The sequence below is a fragment of the Nothobranchius furzeri genome, chromosome 12 (assembly GCF_043380555.1).
Source record: "Nothobranchius furzeri strain GRZ-AD chromosome 12, NfurGRZ-RIMD1, whole genome shotgun sequence".
In the NCBI taxonomy this organism is placed as follows: domain Eukaryota; kingdom Metazoa; phylum Chordata; class Actinopteri; order Cyprinodontiformes; family Nothobranchiidae; genus Nothobranchius; species Nothobranchius furzeri.
In genome coordinates, this window is record NC_091752.1 from 13,631,932 (window position 1) to 13,652,687 (window position 20,756).

Here is a 20,756-nt window from a genome sequence, read left to right on the forward strand (position 1 = left end):
GTCAGCATAACAGTGGAAGTTTATCCCATGCTGTCTAATGATTTTACCAATTGGGAGCATATATATAGTAAAAAGAATTGGTCCAAGCACTGAACCCTGTGGTACTCCGCAAGTAACCCTGGAGTATGAAGAAGATTTGTCATGTACATTTACAAAATGAAATCTGTCAGACAGGTAGGATTTAAACCAGCCTAACGCTGTTCCTTTGATCCCTTCAACATGTTCAAGTCTGTCTAAAAGAACGTTGTGATCAACTGTGTCAAAGGCAGCACTGAGATCTAACAAGACTAGAACAGACACAAGATTCTTATCTGAGGCCATGAAAATATCATTTGTAACCCTCACTAATGCAGTTTCAGTACTGTGATACTCTCTAAAACCAGACTGAAATTCCTCAAACAGAGCATTAGTGTTTAAATGCTCACATACTTGGATGGCCACTATTTTCTCCAGGACTTTGGATAAAAATGGAAGGTTAGATATTGGTCTATAATTCATTGGGTCATCTGGATCCAGAGAAGGCTTCTTAAGTGAAGGTTTGATTACAGCAACCTTAAAATCTTGTGGTACATACCCATTTACTAAGGATAGATTGATTATATCTAGAATGGGGGCAGTAACCAAAGGAAATGCATCTTTAAATTATTTGGTTGGGATTGGATCCAAAATGCAAGTTGAAGGTTTAGATGAAGCTACTATTTTTGATAACTCTGAAAGCTCAACTGGATCAAAACGGTTCAAGCACAGATGAGGTTCTACAGTCACCTCTGAAGCTGCCTCACTTACTGAGGAAGAAGAAATCGCATTAGGGAGGATGCTAAAGATTTTGTTTCTAATAGAATTAATTTTACTTGTAAAAAATCCCATGAAGTCATTGCTGCTGAGGGCTAAGGGAATAGATGGCTCAGAGCTATGATTCTGTGTAAGTTTAGCAACTGTACTGAAAAGAAATTTAGGATTATGCTTATTCTCCTCAATTAATGCTGAAAAATAAGCAGTTCTAGTTTGTTGAAGCTTATTTTTATAAAGCACAAGACTATTTTTCCAGGACAGGTAGGCCTCCTCATGGTGCGTAGAGCGCCATGTTCTCTCCAATTTCCTAGAGTTTTGTTGTAAGGCTCGTAAATGAGAGTTAAACCAGGAAGCCAACTTCCTGTCTCTAAATACCTTCTTTTTTAAAGGGGCAACATCATCTAATGCCACATGTAAAGAGGAATTAACAAGATGAACTAAGGCATCAATTTGTGAGGGGCTAGAACTGAAAATATTGCCCTCTGCTACATGCCTCTGAGATGCTGAGGACAGTAAAGATGGAACAGTTGATTTAAAAGACGCAACTGCGTTGTCAGATAGAGACCGACTATAATGAAATTTACTTTCATGTCTCGAGAACGCAGTTATAAAAAACTCAAAGGTTATCAGAAAGTGGTCCGAGAGGACTGGATTATGTGGAAAGATTGTTATTTCCTCACACTCAATGCCATAAGTCAGAACAAGGTCCAATGTATGATGGCAGGAGTGGGTGGAGCTTTGTATTCTTTGAGTAAAACCAACTGAGTCTAAGATATTACTAAAGGCTACATTGAGGCAATCATTTTCGATGTCCACATGAATGTTGAAATCCCCCACTACAATGACCTTATCAGTATTAAGCACCAAATCAGATAAAAAATCAGAGATCTGATCCAAAAACTCAGAGTAAGGGCCTGGTGGACGATATAAAACTACAAACAAGAGTGGTTTTACAGTTTTGCTATCTGGATTAGGAAAACTAAGAATAAGATGTTCAAACAAACTGTAACTATTAATCTGTAAGGGACTGATTAATAAGTCCGAATGAAAAATGGTTGCCACTCCTCCTCCTCGCCCTGTACTTCGAGCAATATGATGATTTAAATAATTTGAAGGAGTCGACTCGTTTAAGCTAACATAGTCCTCTTGCTGCAGCCAGGATTCTGTGAGAGAGAGCAAAGAGATCTGATTATCACAAATCAACTCATTAACTAACAAAGTCTTAGAAAAAATGGATCTAATGTTCAACAACCCACATTTAATTTTTCTAGTTTTCTGCTCAGTTGAATTTGTTCTAATATTTATGAGATTTCCATGATTTGCTTTATTAAGCCTGATATTTAATCTGTGTGGTTTTGGCCGTGGGCAGGACACTGTCTCTATGGGGTAGTGGGTGGGTAACAGTACAGAAGCTGCAGAGGGGTGGGTTAAACTACGACTCTGCTTCCTGGTCTGGACCCTGGGTTGTCATGGAGGACTAATTAAGCTGGCCATATTCCTAGAAAGAAGAGCTGCACCATCCAAAGAGGGATGGATGCCGTCTCTCCGCATCAGACCAGGTTTTCCCCAAAAAGTTTTCCAATTATCAATGTAGCCCACGTTGTTTTCAGGACACTACCTAGACAACCAGCGGTTGAAGGACAGCATGCGGCTAAACATGTCGTCACTGGTCCGATCAGGCAGGGGGCCAGAGAAAATTACGGAGTCCGACATTGTTTTGGCAAACTTACACACCGAAGCAACATTAATTTTAGTGACCTCCGATTGGCGTAACCGGGTGTCGTTACCGCCAGCGTGAATAACAATCTTACTGTATTTACGCTTATCCTTAGCCAGCAGTTTCAGATAAGATTTAATGTCGCCCGCTCTGGCCCCAGGTAAACATTTAACTATGGTTGCTGGATTCTCTAATGCCACGTTTCTGACTATGGAGCTGCCAATGATCAGAGTCGGCTTATCAGTGGGTGCGTCACTGAGCGGGGAAAATCTATTAGAAACGTGGACGGGTTGGTGGTGGCCCACGGGCTGGGTTCTATGCTTCCTGCGTACCGTCACCCAGCCGGCCTGAGGTCCCGGCTGCTCGGGTTCTACTGGAGGGTCGCTACGTGGTTGTTCTGAGCTAGTTAGCCCCGCGCTAGCTAAGTAACCAGGGCTGTTTACAGGTTTTTCAACAGCGCGGAGCCGGGACTCCAATTCCGACACCCTCGCCTCAAAAACTACAAAAATGTTACATTTATTACACGTACCATTATCACTAAAGGAGGCAGAGGAGTAACTAAACATCTGACACAAAGAGCAAGAGATAGGAGACGGAGAAGCAGAGAAAGAAGTAGCCATAGCCGCGCTGAGGCTAAGCTAACTGGACGAGCAAACTGTTCAGTACCAAATAAACTGCGTGCAAACTCAAATGGTTCCCTAAAAGCTAGGTAAAACAACAGAAAATGTGTGTTTTAGCGTGCTTTTGTGCTACAATAACTCAGAGATATCCAAGTACAGAGAAATTAAATCAGCTTTAGCGAGCCCCAAACACCAAACAGCTACACGGAGTGCAACACTGAAAACAGGAAACGCCTTACCGCCAGGTGCAGCCAATCAGCAATCAGCAATCACTCTCTAGATGACGAGATCAACTGTTCATTAAATTAACATCACCTGTTCATCACCACCTCACACCCCTATCAACTTTTTTTTAGTTCTTTCTTCTTTTTTAACCTGTATCTGTATTTTCCTTTCCTCTTTACCTGCTTCTGTACCTTTACACCTGTATGGCACAACCACACAACTTTCCAACACTGCGTCAGACTCGGCACAAACACACACACACACACACACACACACACACACACACACACACACACACACACACACACACACACACACACACACACACACACACACACAAATATGTTAAATCCATAGCACAATATCATAATTTATGCATCAAATAATACAACCACAAACACTGTTGGATCTTTATTATTATTATTTACTTTTCTGTTATTTATTAACATACCATTTTATACATTTAGATTCTTATTCCATCTTATTCACATGAAGGCGTCATATTTTAGCTACTCACACACACATCTATGGGTGCACTAAGGTTTGTCTCGTGGAATGTATATGGAGCTGGTTCCATAGAGAAAAGAATAAAGATTTTTGATCAGCTAAAGAGAGTGCAAGCAGACGTAATATTATTACAAGAGACTCATAGATCTGCCACATCTGCAGATGAACTTAAAACACCTGAGTTTCCCAGCATGTTCTCTGCCTGCTATAACTCTAGGCAAAGAGGGGTAGCTATTTTAATACACAAAAACATCAATTTCACAGTATTGGACACAGTCTCTGATCCAGAGGGTAGATTTATAATGTTAAAAATATCTGTACAGAACCAAAGCTTATGTATTGTCAGCAGATACTTCCAAATATTGATGACCCTTCATTCTTTCATAATTTCTTCTCTGTACTCTCCGAACACTTGGACTGTCCACTTATACTTGGAGGTGATTTTAATTTTTGGATGAACTCTTTAACAGACAGGCTCAATACAGCTGGGACTCAGCGCAATTGGCAATCCACTAATATAGTTAAACAGTACATGAGTGATTATGGGCTTTGTGATGCATGGCGATCTCTTCATCCTAACCATAGAGAGTATACATTTTTTCGCACGTCCATCACTCTCATTCACATTTGGATTATTTTCTAGTCAGCAGCTCAATGTTGGCTGACATTTCAGACACTGAGATACACCTCATAGCTGTCAGCGACCACGCTCCGGTTTCTTTAACTCTGGTAAACAAGAAGACAATCCCACCAAACAAAAACTGGAAGTTTAATACATCACTGCTTAAAGACGAAGATTTTATTGATTTTTTTTTAAAAAGGAGTGGGCTTTATATTTAGAACATAATGACCTGCCTGGAACATCAGCATCTGTTCTCTGGGAGGCAGGAAAGGCAGTGATGAGAGGTAAAATAATCTCTTTCTCATCACATAAGAAAAAAACTGAAAACAAACGTATTCAGGAGTTAGAGGAAATCATTGTCTTTAGAGGCATCCACAGAAGAAGAGTCACTGAGCAAATTACGTAAATCTAAATTAGAACTTCATGGAATTATTGACAAAAAGACAATTTTTAGCACAAAGACTACGAATAGAAAACTTTGAACATAGTAATAAATCAGGTAAATTTTTGGCTAGCCAGTTAAAAATTTATAAAGAGAAAACTACCATATCTGCTGTTAAAGACTCAACCGGGAAAATAGTTTATGACCCTGAAAGCATAAACAACACTTTCAGAGACTTTTACCAAACGTTGTACTCACCACAGATAAACCCATCAGATAACGAGATCGATGAGTTCCTTGACAGGATAACACTTCCTAAATTATCAGACAGCCAAGTTACAGTCCTGGACTCGCCACTAACATCAGCTGAGCTCCAGGAAGCCCTTAAATCCATGACGAATAGGAAAGCTCCAGGTCCAGACGAGTTTCCAGCAGAGTTCTACAAAGAATTCTGGATCATTCTGGCTCCAATATTTTTCAGAATGGTGAGGGATATCGAAGAGAGCGGCAGATTACAGCCGAACATGAATTCAGCCAGTCTCTTGTTAAAACCAGGCAAAGACCCTGCATTACCTACCAGCTATCGCCCAATTTCCCTTATTAATGTTGATCTCAAAATAATTTGTAAAGCCCTGGCAAAAAGATTAGAGAAGGTAACCCCCTTCATAATGCACCCTGACCAAACTGGTTTCATTAAGGGTAGACAGTTATCCACTAAATCATGTAGATTACTTAATTTGATAGATTTCTCTTACAGTAGAAACATAGAAACTAGTATATTATCTCTAGATGCAGAAAAGGCTTTTGATAGAGTTAACTGGAAGTTCTTATTTGCAACTTTACATAAATTTGGGTTTGGGAACTTCTTCATAAACATGCATAAACATTATACAGTTCACCAACAGCACGTGTAAGGACCATCGACCAAATATCAGCTAGCTTCTGTCTTCAGAGGAGGACCAAGCCGGGATGCCCACTCTCCCCCTCACTGTTTGCTATCTTTATTGAACCACTAGGAGCAGCAATTAAGCAAACAACAGGTATTAAAGGGATAAAGTGTAAGAAAATAGAACATGTGATCAGTCTTAATGCAGATGATGACTCTTTCTCCGGAAATCTCAATCATCTCTCTCTCATTCAATAGAACTGATAAACACTTTTTCAAAAGTTTCAGATTACTCTATAAACTGGTTAAAATCCACAGTTCTACCAATTATTTTCTTTTTTGTCAATTTACTTAATACACAATTGGAGTCAGGGAATATCACATACCTGGGAATTAATGTCTCTCCCAAGTTAGCAGATCTAACCAAACTAAACTACATCCCTCTTTTAAAGAAAGTGGAAGATGATCTTGCAAGATGGAAATCATTACCGATATCACTCATGGGGAGGGTTGCTACAATTAAAATGATGGTCTCACCCAGAATAAATTACTTATTTTCAATGATCCCAAACAAACCACCAGCTGACTGGTTTAAATCTCTGGACTCCTCAACTACCAAATTCCTTTGGCAGGATAAACCTCCAAGAATTAGCTTAAAAACGCTTCAGAAGACCAAAGACAGAGGAGGACTGGATCTACCCAACTTTTATTATTATTTCTTAGCCAACAGGCTGCAATATATACCAAGATGGTTGCAAGATAACCCACTAGATGAGTCCGGGTTAGATATAGAACAGACACTTTACAATACCATAGAGCTTTCAGACTTACCATTTATTAGCTCAAGCATAAGAAAACATGAAGGCTTCAAAAGTATTTGTATCAACACCTCTCTGACAGCATGGTGGGAGTATCTAAAAATGACAGAGTCTTCACTAGTACCATGCAGACGTACACCTATCTGGAATAATCCTGATATTTTGCTAAATAATAAAATGATGAACCTTCTGGACTGGAAAAATAAAGGAATCCTATACCTGGAACACATATATGAAGGATTGGACTTCATCCCATTTAATAGAATAGTCTCCCAATTTGGAATAGATAAGAATAGCTTTTTAGAATACCACCAAATTAAATCTGTAGTCAAACAAAAATTTAAGCTCAATAAAATAGAATTACAAACACCACCAAGGGTATTAGACTTCTATAATCTCAACCCCCCCAAACTACTGTCTAAAGTATATAAGACACTGTCCAAAATAGACGATAGAATAGCAATCCCTATTGAAAAATGGGAGGTGGATCTATCAGTCAGCTTTGACCAGAAATTCTGGTCCCAAACTTGTTTAAAAACTTTTAAAATGATCAGACACTCCAATTTACAATTAATTCAGTACAGCATTCTACACAGAGTACACTATACAGGTCATCGGATGTTCAAGATGGGGTTTGTGTCGTCTGACACCTGCACACACTGCACAAACATTCCTGACAATTACATTCATGCACTGTGGTCCTGTCCACCTGTCCAGGAATTTTGGGGTAGAGTATGTGAAGACCTGTCAAAGTCATATCCCAACCATCCCCACTCTTTGTTTACTGGGAAACCTGGACGATGTCCCGATTGAAACATCTTTGGTTCATGTGGTTCTGACTGCCATATGCATCGCTAAGAAAACTATCCTCTTGAATTGGAAAAATAGAGATACTCTCTGCATTAACCAGTATAGAAATCTTTTGATCATATTACACTTGATTTAGCCTCTGATTTGAAGTGGAAGGAATCTCTCTGGGCTCCTTTGATCGGTTCCATCACATAGCGATGATGGGGGACCATTGATGTTGTCCTGCGGGATGATGTGGGGGGGGGGGGGGGGGGGGGGGGTGTCTGAGTTTGGAGTATCCGGATGTTCCCTGGGGGTGGGTTCACTGGGGATGTCTGGGACTGGGGGGCCATTGCCCCCCTCTGGAGGTGCTTGGGTTGCCTCGGGGGGGTGGACTACTGGCGGTTGTGAGTGGGGCCCCTTGGAGGTCTTGGTGGCGGCCATGGGTCACTGCCTGGCAGCTGCATTGCCCCTTGGCGGGTCTGGGTGGGGGGCCTGGGGGCTCGGGGTGTTGGGGTGGCCAGCCCCGTGTGGGGATCTCAGCGGGGCCTTGGGGGTCGGGTTCTGACATGCATGCTGCCGGGAAGAAGGCAGGAACATGCAGCAGTGCCTGGCCCGGGTTCAGGGGCCTCGGGTAGACCTTGGCTCCTCTGCTGTCCCATCACAGGGGAGGGGGAGGTCCAGGAGGGGGAGGACCCAGCCTTACCTGGATGTCCAGGTATATATTCTGGAAGTTGTGCAAATGCAGGGATGGGCGTAGATATTCTGCTGGGGTGGGGCTGGGTTGGTGCCCTCGGACTCCGTGAGGCTCTGTAATGCTGCTGCTTTGGGCCCTGGCAGGATGGGCTGGGATCTCCATGCCCTGGGCGGCAATTTGACAACAGAGGTGCCTATTGGGGCCAGTGGGGGAGCTGGCTCCCTGGAGGGCTTAGCCCAACCAGCCATTCCTCCCCATCCCCATATATTTCTCTCCTCCTGCTCCCTCACAACATCACACAAACATGCACATAGGACCTTGGGGGGTGGACAAGTCAGGGAGTGCGGGTATGGACCCCATTTCCTGTGGCAACTTGCCCCCCAGTTTTATTTGCACCTTAAACACTTCCACCGACGACATTCCACGCAAACACACACTTAGGGCCTTGGGAGTGAGCACATTCAACGGCACTTGGCAGAGGGATTTCTCAGCCTCCTCCCGAGTGCCGGTGCCCACTTCCAATTTTAAACTGCACTTAGACACTGAGGGCTGTGGGTGCAAGTGGGGTGGTGCGGTGGCATCAGCTGGCATAGGCCAGACAATGCACGCACTGCCCACTCACCACAGCCATGGAATACACCTCATTAACACACAACTTTATAATATATATATATTATAAAGCAGGAAAGTTTAACCTGTGCGGCCAGAGCTCTCTCCTTCCTTCTGCTCTACATAAACCTGAACTGGCCACCTACTTGTGCGTAATCAAATGTCTATAGGGGAAACGATGGAAAAGCTATAGTAGGGCTGCACAATATATCGAAAAATTATCGTCATCGCGATAACAGGACATGCGATAGGCCCATCGCAAAGCACGTCAAAAACTGCGATAAATGTTTGGTTCAAACATTTCCATCCGTGTCATACATCAACTTTTTGTAAGCCAGCTCTGTTTTTTACGCGGAAGTATTATTTGACCAATCAAATGTAGCCCTTCTGATATGTGGCCAATCAGATGGGTCCGTTCACGTAATACGCCCACCCCCTACGTAGACCCTTAACCCAAAATTCTAATAATACCTAGCTGCTGACCCTCTCCAAACACGCCCCCGGCCAAACACGCCCCCCTGTTGAGCTACCCCAGAGCTCAATAATGGCGGCCCTCCCAGCGAACAACACAATTGAAAGAATACGTTTATACAGAAATAGTAATAATGTAATTAAACAGACAGGACTCCAGGTTTAAATATGAATGTATGGATTTTTTTTCTTGCATACACACTTTATGGCCATCCCCAGTGAGATTATGTTTGTTTTTGCATACACACTTTATGGCCATCCCCAGTGAGATTATAAAACACAGATACCACCAACAAATAATCAGTTGCCGGACAATAGGCACAATATCAGAAAAAGTAATTAGTGGTAATCGTTTTAATTAACCCCTTAAGCCCACTAGCCTCCATTTTTGGGAGCACGCCTCCTACAACAACATTTAACTTTCAACCATTTTTTATTACAGGCACTAACAGTGGGTCTAAGTTCATACGAGTGAGTAGTTAATATTTATGTTACTATTTATGATTTTTTATTGCTTCTTTACAGTGAAAAGCTGCTGATGTGTACTTTTTAGGCGTATTTACATGTGTGTATATGCATTTCATATTCTGTTAACAGGAATAATTGCTGGCCCTTTGACACAAAATGTATTGATTTATAAATTACTAAAATATTTTGCATTAAGTATACAATTCACAAGACTAGTAAACTGATATTGACCATACACTAATCTGTAAAGGATATACTGTAAACACAAAAGCAGAAAAAGTTTGGCTTTAGAAAAAAAGTTCAGACGAATGAAACAACCAGCAACAGCTTTTATTGGCCTTACAAAAACCTTCCAAAAAAAATGTCCACACATACAGCCTCTTCAAAAATTCAGATGAGTCCAGAGCTTTTCTGAATTTCTCCGAGTATATGAGCAGTTCCATGGCATAGGACATCAGCTGCCTCTCACTAATGAGACAAAGATAACTAGCAATTAGTAAAAATGACATTTACACCTAGAGGCTGTCATAAACAATGTGAAAACAATACACATAGGCATTAGCACAGAATGATGCACAGATCTGCATCAATGCATTATAAACACTATTGTGATTATCAATAAAGTAAAAAAGGACACCAGTCTGGGGATGATTGTTTTACAGAATCTGGGGCAGCTGAGATTTTGTCCCATAGCCATAAAATAAATGACGTTGGTATGAAACTCACTCCAGTAGCTCAGAGTCTGACTTATAAATGCATTTGTTAGAGAATAATACTGTTTAATGTTTGTAAGATTAAAAACAAAAATCTTTGTCGACTAAAACATTTTTCAGATTTAATCGGCTAAAACTGACTAAGACTAAAAAAAAAAGACTAAAATGCATTTTCGTTGTTGAGACTAAGACGCCCGCCAAAATCAACACTGCATCGAAGCCAGTCCACCCATCCCGGCTGCCCGGGAGACGAAAACAGCCAGCCACCTGCTCTAGCTGTTCCCAGGCAGGAGACAGGAGAAGCTGGGCACCGCTCAAGGTTCTGATGCAGCAGCAGCCCCACTAACATGTCTGACCAGGCAGTTAAATGACACAGCATTTAACCCTAACCCTAAAGTTCAGAGAGTCAAAATGGCCAAACATCTATTAATGTGAGGCAGAGGCCTTCCTCCAGAGCTAGCTCTGAAGTCATGTGGCTCTGATGCTCAGAGCTTTAAACATTAAATTCCCCTGAAACAGAAAACTAACACTAACAACTTACTTTTGCCCCGCCTCCTTGGCTTCAAAAAATGGCCCCTTGGTGGACACATAACCACAGCACACACACTTCAAAAGACAAGTTATGTCTCGTTTTTAAAGGTTTGGTTTCAGGCTGGTTTGTTTCATGGACTAATAAAGACATTAAATGAACTCCGTACCATACTCACTAAAAAACTAACGATTGGCACTAAAACAGGATCTTATTAATGCTATTTGAAATTATGACACTGAAGTAAAGCAGTAACAAGTTTATAACGAGTTTCAAACCTCTGAATCCTGATCGGAGTAGGAGACAACTAGATCACTTGTTGGTTGACTTTGCAACGGTTGAGTTGTTGAAGTGAAATGTGCCACTGGTTCCACAACAGCGAGGTGCACTCAAAGGACATCTTTCTAACATTAGCCCAACACCTGCTCGGTTCACCCCTCATCTGCTCATTGTTGCTTTTCATACAACAAACTTGTTTTTTGCAGATGACAACAGAGAAAATGATCAGTCATCAGAACCAGATTATGTAAGTGATTAAAAAAATCTCAGCCTGTTTATGTTTTTGTCTGAGATGTTCTTTAAAGGGTTGTTGTTGTTATTGTTTCCAGGACAACGAGACGTATGAAGACCCACACGGAGATGACAACTACGAGCCTCCTCCGAGTCACAGAGAGTTCACCTCACCTCCTGTGCCTTCCCTCGGTAGGGGGGAGTACCTGGGTAAGAACGGCCTATACTCACTTCCTGCTACACGAACCTTCATCAGGTCTTTCTGGTGCACTTTTTGAGCCGGGTCAGTTGGACCAAAAGCAGATTACCCCCAAACAGACCTGGTGACGAGGTAATGCTACCTGGGCTCACCATTGAAAGGCCTGAAACATGACTTGGACCCAAGGGGTGACGCCAGGCTGCCGGACCTGAAGCCTCTCAGGTTAAAAATGGCACCTTCAAAAACCCATTTCAGCAGGTTTAGTTCAGTTTACAGTCTGAGGGGGAAACTTTTGTCACTCATCGGTTTGCATGTAATTAAGTGCTTGAAATTATAAATGAGTAAATTTGATTGACAGGTAGCCACCGGAGCTAGAATTAGCGACTTGCTCCAGGGAAGGCCTCGGCCTCACGTTAAAGGTGTCGGGCTGTGTCCGTTCTCCGTCCTGGACCATTAGCTGCATCCTCTGAATTCATGTTTGGATGTTAACCACAGAAATACTGGAGAAAGATGGCTGGCTGTGTAACTGATTACACTAACAGACCATCCAAGAAGTCTATGCTCCATTTTTATTGGTAAGTAAAATGATATGTCTGTACTTAATAATAATAATAACAACAACAACACATTTAATCTATAAAGCACTATATTTTCACTACATAAAATTATCAGACTCCAGAACAATAAATAGAATAAAATCAATAAATTTGGAAGTCAATAAAATAACAAAATGATATTTAGCAATAAGCTTTTCTAAAAATATAAGTTTTAAGGTTGTGTTTAAAGGTGTCAACAGTTTGTGGGGCCCTCAGGTGGACGCGGAGGGCGCTCCACAGCCTCGGAGCAGCAGATGAAAAGGCTGGATCTCCCATGTTGCCGAGCTTGGTTCTAGGGGTTTGGAGATAGTTTGACATTACAGAGCAGAGGACGCATGTGGCTGGGATTGTGAGAAGTTCTTTTAGATAAAGGAGGGCGTAACCATGAATGCACTGATGAGTATGGAGGGAGACCTTATATTCAATTCTGAGTGGAACAGGGAGCTAATGTGCTTTCAGGGATAATGTGCTCATATTTGCACATTCTCATCCTGGCAGTGGTGTTCTGGATGTATTGTAGCCTCTGAGTGCTTTTGCCAGAAATTCCAATGAGAAGCCCATTAGAGTAGTCCATCCTGGAGGAGAAAAAGGCATGGACGAGCTTCTCTGCATCTGCCAGGCTGAGCATGGGGCAGATTTTGGTGATGTTCCTAAAGTGGTAGAATGTTGTCTTACAGAGGTGTGTGATGTGGTTGTGGGAGGTGAGTTGAGGGTCCATTAGAACACCCAAATTAGTGACAGATGTGGAAAGGGGAATGTTATGGCCAGAAAAAGTAATACTGGTGACAGTGGATGAGCGAAGTTGATGCGGTGTGCCAACAAGAATGGCTTCTGTTTTGTAACTGGTTAGCTGAAGGAAATTTAGCTTCATCCATGCCTCAATCTCCTCCAGACAGGTGGTCAATGTAGATGTTTGCAAAGGAGCAGAGAGGGTGGGTACTGTCTTCAAGTATAGCTGAGTATCATCAGCATAACAGTGGAAAGGTAAACCATGTCTGCTGATGATCTGGCCAAGGGGAAGCATGTAGATAGAGAATACGGTGGGGCCCAGCACAGAGCCCTGAGGGACACCACAGGTGACATCGTTATAACGGGAGCAGATGCAAGAATAAAAGGAGTTGTGTAGGTAGGATGAATATAACGGATGGACAAGTGTGTGTTACAGTAAATGTGGTCCCCGGGGTGGTTCTAATAAAGTAGCATCTGAGTAATAGAGTGGTGAGCCTGTCAATCCTAAATAAGAGATATCTGAGGATATTACAATCGTGGGTGAGTGATGTTGCTTTTCCCAGGGCGACGAACTCGGTTCTGCCAGTCAGATATGATTTAAATCAGCTTAGAACATTCTCTGAGAGTCCAATGGTATGTTGCAGACGGTGGAGGAGGATGTTGAGGGCTACTGTATCAAATGCTGCTGTTAAGTCCAGGAGGATGAGTAAAGATGGGGATCCAGTATCGGCTGCCATCAGGAGGTCATTTGTGACTCTGACCAAGGCTGTTTCTGTGCTGTAGGCTGTGTAGAAACCAAACTATATCTCGCTGGTTGAATGTGGGAAAACGCCGTGCATTTAGCATAATGCTGCTTAGTCTTAGGGGCTCGACACACGGGAGGCGACAAACGACCGTGATCAGCGAAATTCGTCGCTGTCGCTTTTATTACCTGGCACATCTGAGCGACAGCGATGAAAAGTTGAAAATATTTCAACTTTCTGGGATCGTGTCGCTGGGTCGCCTGTGCATGACACGTGCACGAGCGCAAAATTTCACACGCACGTTTTTCGCATTTTGCTTGGTAGGAGGGAGACCCGCAATTATCGCTTTGTCGTGCATGTTTCATTGAAAATTAATGGAGGAGAGGCGATGTCACCTCCCGTGTGTCGAGCCCATAATGGGCTAAAATATGCCATGCTGGTAGCAGGGGCGCAGATAGGATTTTCAAACTGGGGGGGACAAAGTTCCAATGTACCCTCCCCCAAACACACACACACACAGAAACTATTGCAAGCGCCTTAACTAGCGCTCAGTCAGTTTGTGTAATTTCATCCAATGGTTTACGTAAAAACTAACATTTATATACGTGTTTGAAGCCATGATGCAGTGGAACGCTGGCAACAAAGCTCTGCCTGATCAACACTATAAATGAAAAATGATCCGACCTTGTATAGCGCCTCTCAGAGTAAGGACTCCAAAGCGCTTTACACTACAGTGTATCATTCATCCATTCACACACACATTCACATACTGATGGTGATGAGCTACAATGTAGCCACAGCTGCCCTGGGGCGCACTGACAGAGGTGCCCCACTATTTAATTCAGTCATTTGTTATTCTCCCAATCAATTACTAACCAAAACCCCATGCTTAATGCAAAACATTAACTGATCTTCAGCATACCAATCTTTACAGAAAACATAAAAGCCCTAAAAAACTGCACATAAAATATATTAAAAAACAAAATTCACTTATCACTTAGAGCGGTGGTTCCCAAACGTTTCAGCCTGACCAACAGATGTTCCTTCATACAGGGAGTGTAGAATTATTAGGCAAATGAGTATTTTGTCCACATCATCCTCTTCATGCATGTCGTCTTACTCCAAGCTGTGTAGGGTCGAAAGCCTACTACCAATTAAGCATATTAGGTGATGTGCATCTCTGTAATGAGAAGGGGTGTGGTCTAATGACATCAACACCCTATATCAGGTGTGCATAATTATTAGGCAACTTCCTTTCCTTTGGCAAAATGGGTCAAAAGAAGGACTTGACAGGCTCAGAAAAGTCAAAAATAGTGAGAAATCTTGCAGAGGGATGCAGCAGTCTTAAAATTGCAAAGCTTCTGAAGCGTGATCATCGAACAATCAAGTGTTTCATTCAAAATAGTCAACAGGGTCGCAAGAAGCGTGTGGAAAAACCAAGGCACAAAATAATTGTCCGTGAACTGAGAAAAGTCAAGCATGCAGCTGCCAAGATGCCACTTGCCACCAGTTTGGCCATATTTCAGAGCTGCAACATCACTGGAGTGCCCAAAAGCACAAGGTGTGCAATACTCAGAGACATGGCCAAGGTAAGAAAGGCTGAAAGACGACCACCACTGAACAAGACACACAAGCTGAAACGTCAAGAATGGGCCAAGAAATATCTCAAGACTGATTTTTCTAAGGTTTTATGGACTGAAATGAGAGTGAGTCTTGATGGGCCAGATGGATGGGCCCGTGGCTGGATTGGTAAAGGGCAGAGAGCTCCAGTCCGACTCAGACGCCAGCAAGGTGGAGGTGGAGTACTGGTTTGGGCTGGTATCATCAAAGATGAGCTTGTGGGGCCTTTTCGGGTTGAGGATGGAGTCAAGCTCAACTCCCAGTCCTACTGCCAGTTTCTGGAAGACACCTTCTTCAAGCAGTGGTACAGGAAGAAGTCTGCATCCTTCAAGAAAAACATGATTTTCATGCAGGACAATGCTCCATCACACGCGTCCAAGTACTCCACAGCGTGGCTGGCAAGAAAGGGTATAAAAGACGAAAAACTAATGACATGGCCTCCTTGTTCACCTGATCTGAACCCCATTGAGAACCTGTGGTCCATCATCAAATGTGAGATTTACAAGGAGGGAAAACGGTACACCTCTCTGAACAGTGTCTGGGAGGCTGTGGTTGCTGCTGCACGCAATGTTGATGGTGAACAGATCAAAACACTGACAGAATCCATGGATGGCAGGCTTTTGAGTGTCCTTGCGAGTACTGAAACTAGAACCAACATGCATAAACAGACAGATCGGTACGTACACTGTTGGTCTTTTTTAAATACGCAGTAATCGTTGCTTGTCTTTTTCGCTTCATCCTGCATTCTAGCAGCAACCACTTTGGCGCCTCTGGAGTCGGTGTTTGTTTACGTCATGCTGCATTCAATGTAATTGGGAAAGGTGGCTATATTGGTCGCTGATTTGTTTTTGTATTGTTTTTGAATGTCAGAAATGTATATTTGGGAATGTGGAGACATATTGGTTTCACTAGTAAAAATAAATAATTGAAATGGGTATATATTTTTTGTTAAGTTGCCTAATAATTATGCACAGTAATAGTCACCTGCACACACAGATATCCCCCTAAAATAGCTAAAACTAAAAACCACTTCCAAAAACATTCAGCTTTGATATTAATGAGTTTTTTGGGTTCATTGTTGTTCAATAATAAAATTATTCCTCAAAAATACAACTTGCCTAATAATTCTGCACTCCCTGTATTTTTATGTTATTTAGAAATTCTCATTATATTTGGAAAGTTTTTATTTATATATAAATCTCTTTTAGAATTGTATATTTTACTTTTTTATGATTATGTGGCACACTTTGACTTCCCTCCTCCTTGAACCGTCACCTTATCGTGGTGGAGGAGTTTGAGTGCCCTAATGATCCTAGGAGCTATGTTGTCTGGGGCACTTGGTGCCCCTGGTAGGGTCTCCCATGACAAATTGGTCTTAGGTGAAGGGTGAGACAAAGAACGGTTCGAAGGATCTTTCATGGCGGTTAAAACGAAGAGTCGGAGTACCCGGCCCGGAGGGTTACCGGGGTCCCACCCTGGAGCCAGGCCAGGGGTTGGGGCCCGTGAGCGAGCGCCTGGTGGCCGGGCTTTCGCCCATGGGGCCCGGCCGGGCCCAGCCCGAACCGGATACATGGGCTCGTCCAACTGTGGACCCACCACCCGCAGGAGGAACATGAAGGGTCCGGTGCAATGCGAATCGGGTGGCAGACCAAGGCGGGAGCCTTGGCGGTCCAATCCCCGGACAAGAAAACTAGTTTTTGGGACATGGAACGTCACCTCGCTGGCGGGGAAGGAGCCGGAGCTTGTGGCAGAGGTTGAGCGGTACCGGCTAGATATAGTCGGACTCACCTCAACACATTGCATTGGCTCTGGAACCCGAGACCTGGAGAGGGGTTGGACACTCTACTTTGCTGGAGTTGCTCCGGGTGAGAGGCGGGGGGCTGGGGTTGGCTTTTTGTTAGCCCCGAGACTCTCTGCCTGTGTGTTGGGGTTTACCCCGGGGGACAAGAGGGTAGCTTCCTTGCGCCTTCGGGTCGGGGAACGGGTCCTGACTGTTGTTTGTGCTTATGGGCCAAATATCAGTTCAGAGTACCCACCCTTTTTGGAGTCCCTGGGACGAGTGCTAGATAGTGCTCCATCAGGGGACTCCATTGTCCTGCTGGGGGACTTCAATGCTCACGTGGGCAATGACAGCTTGACCTGGAGGGGTGTGATTGGGAGGAACGGCCCACCTGATCAGAACTCGAGCGGTGTTTTGTTATTGGACTTCTGTGCAAGCCGCAGTTTGGCCATAACGAACACCATGTTCGAACATAAGGATGCCCACCGGTACACTTGGTACCAGGGCAGCCTTGGTCACAGGTCGATGATAGATTTTGTAGTCGTATCATCTGACCTGCGGCCGTATGTTTTGGACACCCGAGTGAAGAGAGGGGCGGAGCTGTCAACTGATCACCACCTGGTGGTGAGTTGGATCAGATGGCAAGGGAACATGCCGCGTAGACCTGGCAGACCCAAACGCATAGTGAGGGTCTGCTGGGAACGCCTGGCAGAAGAACCTGTCAAGACGGTCTTCAACTCCCACCTCCGGCAGAGCTTTGACCACGTCCCGAGAGCAGTGGGGGACATTGAGTCCGAGTGGGCCTTGTTCCACTCTGCGATTGTCGAGGCGGCTGTTGCTAGCTGTGGTCGTAAGGTGGCCGGTGCCAGTCGTGGTGGCAACCCCCGTACCCGCTGGTGGACACCAGAGGTTCGGGGAGCCGTCAGGCTGAAGAAGGAGGCCTACAGGGCGTGGCTGGTCTGTGGGTCTCCGGAGGCAGCAGACAGGTACCGGATAGCCAAGCGGGGTGCAGCAGTGGCAGTTGCCGAGGCAAAATCTCGGGCGTGGGAGGAGTTTGGTGAGGCCATGGAGAAAGACTATCGATCGGCTCCAAAGAGGTTCTGGCAAACTGTCCGGCGCCTCAGGAGAGGAAGGCAGCAACTCGCTCACACTGTTTACAGTGGGGATGGGGAGCTGCTGACGTCAACTGGGGCTATAGTCGGACGGTGGAAGGAATATTTTGAGGAGCTCCTCAATCCCACCAATGCGCATTCCGAGGAGGAACCAGAGCTGGGAGGCCTGGGGATGGACTGTCCGATCTCGGGGGCAGAAGTTGCTGAGGTAGTCAAACAACTACACAGCGGCGGAGCCCCGGGGGCGGATGAGGTTCGTCCTGGGTATCTCAAGGCTATGGATGTTGTAGGGCTGTCATGGTTGACACGTCTCTACAACATTGCGTGGTCATCGGGGGCAGTTCCTAGGGAGTGGCAGACCGGGGTGGTGGTCCCCATCTTTAAGAAGGGTGACCTGAGGGTGTGTTCCAACTATAGGGGGATCACACTCCTCAGCCTCCCTGGAAAGGTCTACTCCAAGGTACTGGAGAGGAGGGTCCGATCGATAGTTGAATCTCAGATAGAGGAGGAGCAATGTGGTTTTCGTCCTGGCCGTGGAACTGTGGACCAGCTCTATACCCTTGCAAGGGTGATGGAGGGGGCATGGGAGTTTGCCCAACCAATCCACATGTGCTTTGTGGATTTGGAGAAGGCTTATGACCGTGTCCCCAGGGGCACCCTGTGGGGGACGCTCCAGGAGTATGGGGTGGGTGGCTCTCTGTTAAGGGCCATTCAGTCCCTTTACCAGAGGAGCGTGAGTTTGGTCCGCATAGCCGGTAGTAAGTCGGACCTGTTCCCAGTGAGGGTTGGACTCCGCCAGGGCTGCCCTTTGTCACCGGTTCTGTTCATCACTTTTATGGACAGAATTTCTAGACGCAGCCGTGGTGTGGAGTGTGTCGAGTTTGGTGGCAGGAGAATCTCGTCTCTGCTTTTTGCGGATGATGTGGTCCTCCTAGCTTCATCCAGCTCTGACCTTCAGCTCTTGCTGGGTAGGTTCGCGGCCGAATGTGAAGCGGCTGGGATGAGGATCAGCACCTCCAAATCTGAGACCATGGTTCTCGACCGGAAAAGGGTGGCTTGCCACCTCCGGGTCGGGGGAGAGGTCCTACCTCAAGTGGAGGAGTTTAAGTATCTCGGGGTCTTGTTCACGAGTGAGGGTAGGAGGGATCGGGAGATCGACAGACAGATTGGTTCGGCGTCTGCAGTGATGCGGACGCTGAGCCGATCTGTCGTGGGGAAGAGGGAGCTGAGCCAGAAAGCCAGGCTCTCGATTTACCGGTCGATCTACGTCCCAATCCTCACCTATGGTCATGAGCTTTGGGTAATGACCGAAAGAACGAGATCGCGGATACAAGCGGCCGAAATGAGTTTCCTCCGTAGGGTGGCCGGGCTCAGCCTTAGAGATAGGGTGAGGAGCTCGGACATTCGGGAGGGACTCGGAGTAGAACCGCTGCTCCTCCGGATCGAAAGGAGCCAGTTGAGGTGGTTTGGGCATCTGGTCAGGATGCCTCCTGGACGCCTCCCCGGGGAGGTGTTTCGGGCATGTCCTGCCGGCAGAAGGCCCCCGGGTCGACCCAGGACACGTTGGAGAGGTTACATCTCCAATCTGGTCCGGGAACGCCTTGGGGTCCTGCCGGAGGAGCTGGTGGACAAGGCCGGGGAGAGGACGGCCTGGAGCTCCCTAGTTGGGATGCTGCCCCCGCGACCCGGACCCGGATAAGCGGAGGAAGACGAGACGAGAGACTTTGACTTCCATTTCTAACGCATCGGCATCTGCCTCTTTTTACGGCTTTTTTTTTACATTGTCGCTACGTCTATCACGTTAGCTGTGTTTTTACCATAATTTCTGCATCCATCACGTCCCAAAGAAGCTTAAACAAACATCAAACCCAACGTTTGGAGCTTGTAAACTCCACACACCTCTGGTGCAGCACCAGCTGTCTGATGCTGCAGCAGCGTCAATCGTCCCAGCTGTATGAGTGAATTTCTTCATCAGAGTCAATATTCTGCTTCATAATCAGAGTCAGTCATGACCAGACAAAGTGATCAGTCAACAAAGACCAGACCTGCCAGCAATTATACGATTTATCTAATATTTGCGCTCTTCATACTGCACGCATCTCCTCCTCTCCCCGACTGGGAGCCTCTAGGCGGGAGGCATTTTTCAAACTCTAAAAACTCCCAAACTTTGCTCAGCCTGAAGGTTCCACATCTCCACTATCTTCTGGTGTAAAGTAGTAACTTCATGAGGAATCATATTTGTAGATGAGACTTGTTAAAGTCAGCAATGAGGCTTTGGCGCTTATAACGAGACAACAACAACACCGACATCAACGTACTGAAACTAGAATCAACATGCATAAACAGACAGATCGGTACGTACACTGTTGGTCTTTTTTAAATACGCAGTAATCGTTGCTTGTCTTTTTCGCTTCATCCTGCATTCTAGCAGCAACCACTTTGGCGCCTCTGGAGTCGGTGTTTGTTTACGTCATGCTGCATTCAGTGTAATTGGAAAAAGGAGCTTCAAGCGCTTAACCTCCGATTTTGTTTTCTTTCTGACCTTAGTTGGGGGGGGGGGGAACGAATCTGGGTCAATCTGAATCTGGGGGGGACAGATCCCCCCCGTCCCCCACCCTATCT

The 20,756-nt window shown here is 44.9% G+C and overlaps 1 protein-coding gene across 9 annotated transcripts in view; it reads left to right on the forward strand.

The window, feature by feature from the left end:
• The window catches only part of blnk (B cell linker), a 105,695-nt gene that overhangs the window by 58,250 nt on the left and 26,689 nt on the right, over positions 1-20,756 (forward strand). For all 9 annotated transcript variants that reach the window (XR_011515662.1, XR_011515663.1, XM_070542296.1 and 6 more), the window contains 2 exons: positions 11,331-11,371; positions 11,454-11,565. Coding sequence is in view for 7 of the 9 variants with exons in the window: in XM_070542296.1 (XP_070398397.1) it covers positions 11,331-11,371; positions 11,454-11,565 (153 nt within the window). In the remaining 2 variants the exon portion in view is untranslated. The remainder of the gene's footprint in view (positions 1-11,330; positions 11,372-11,453; positions 11,566-20,756) is intronic.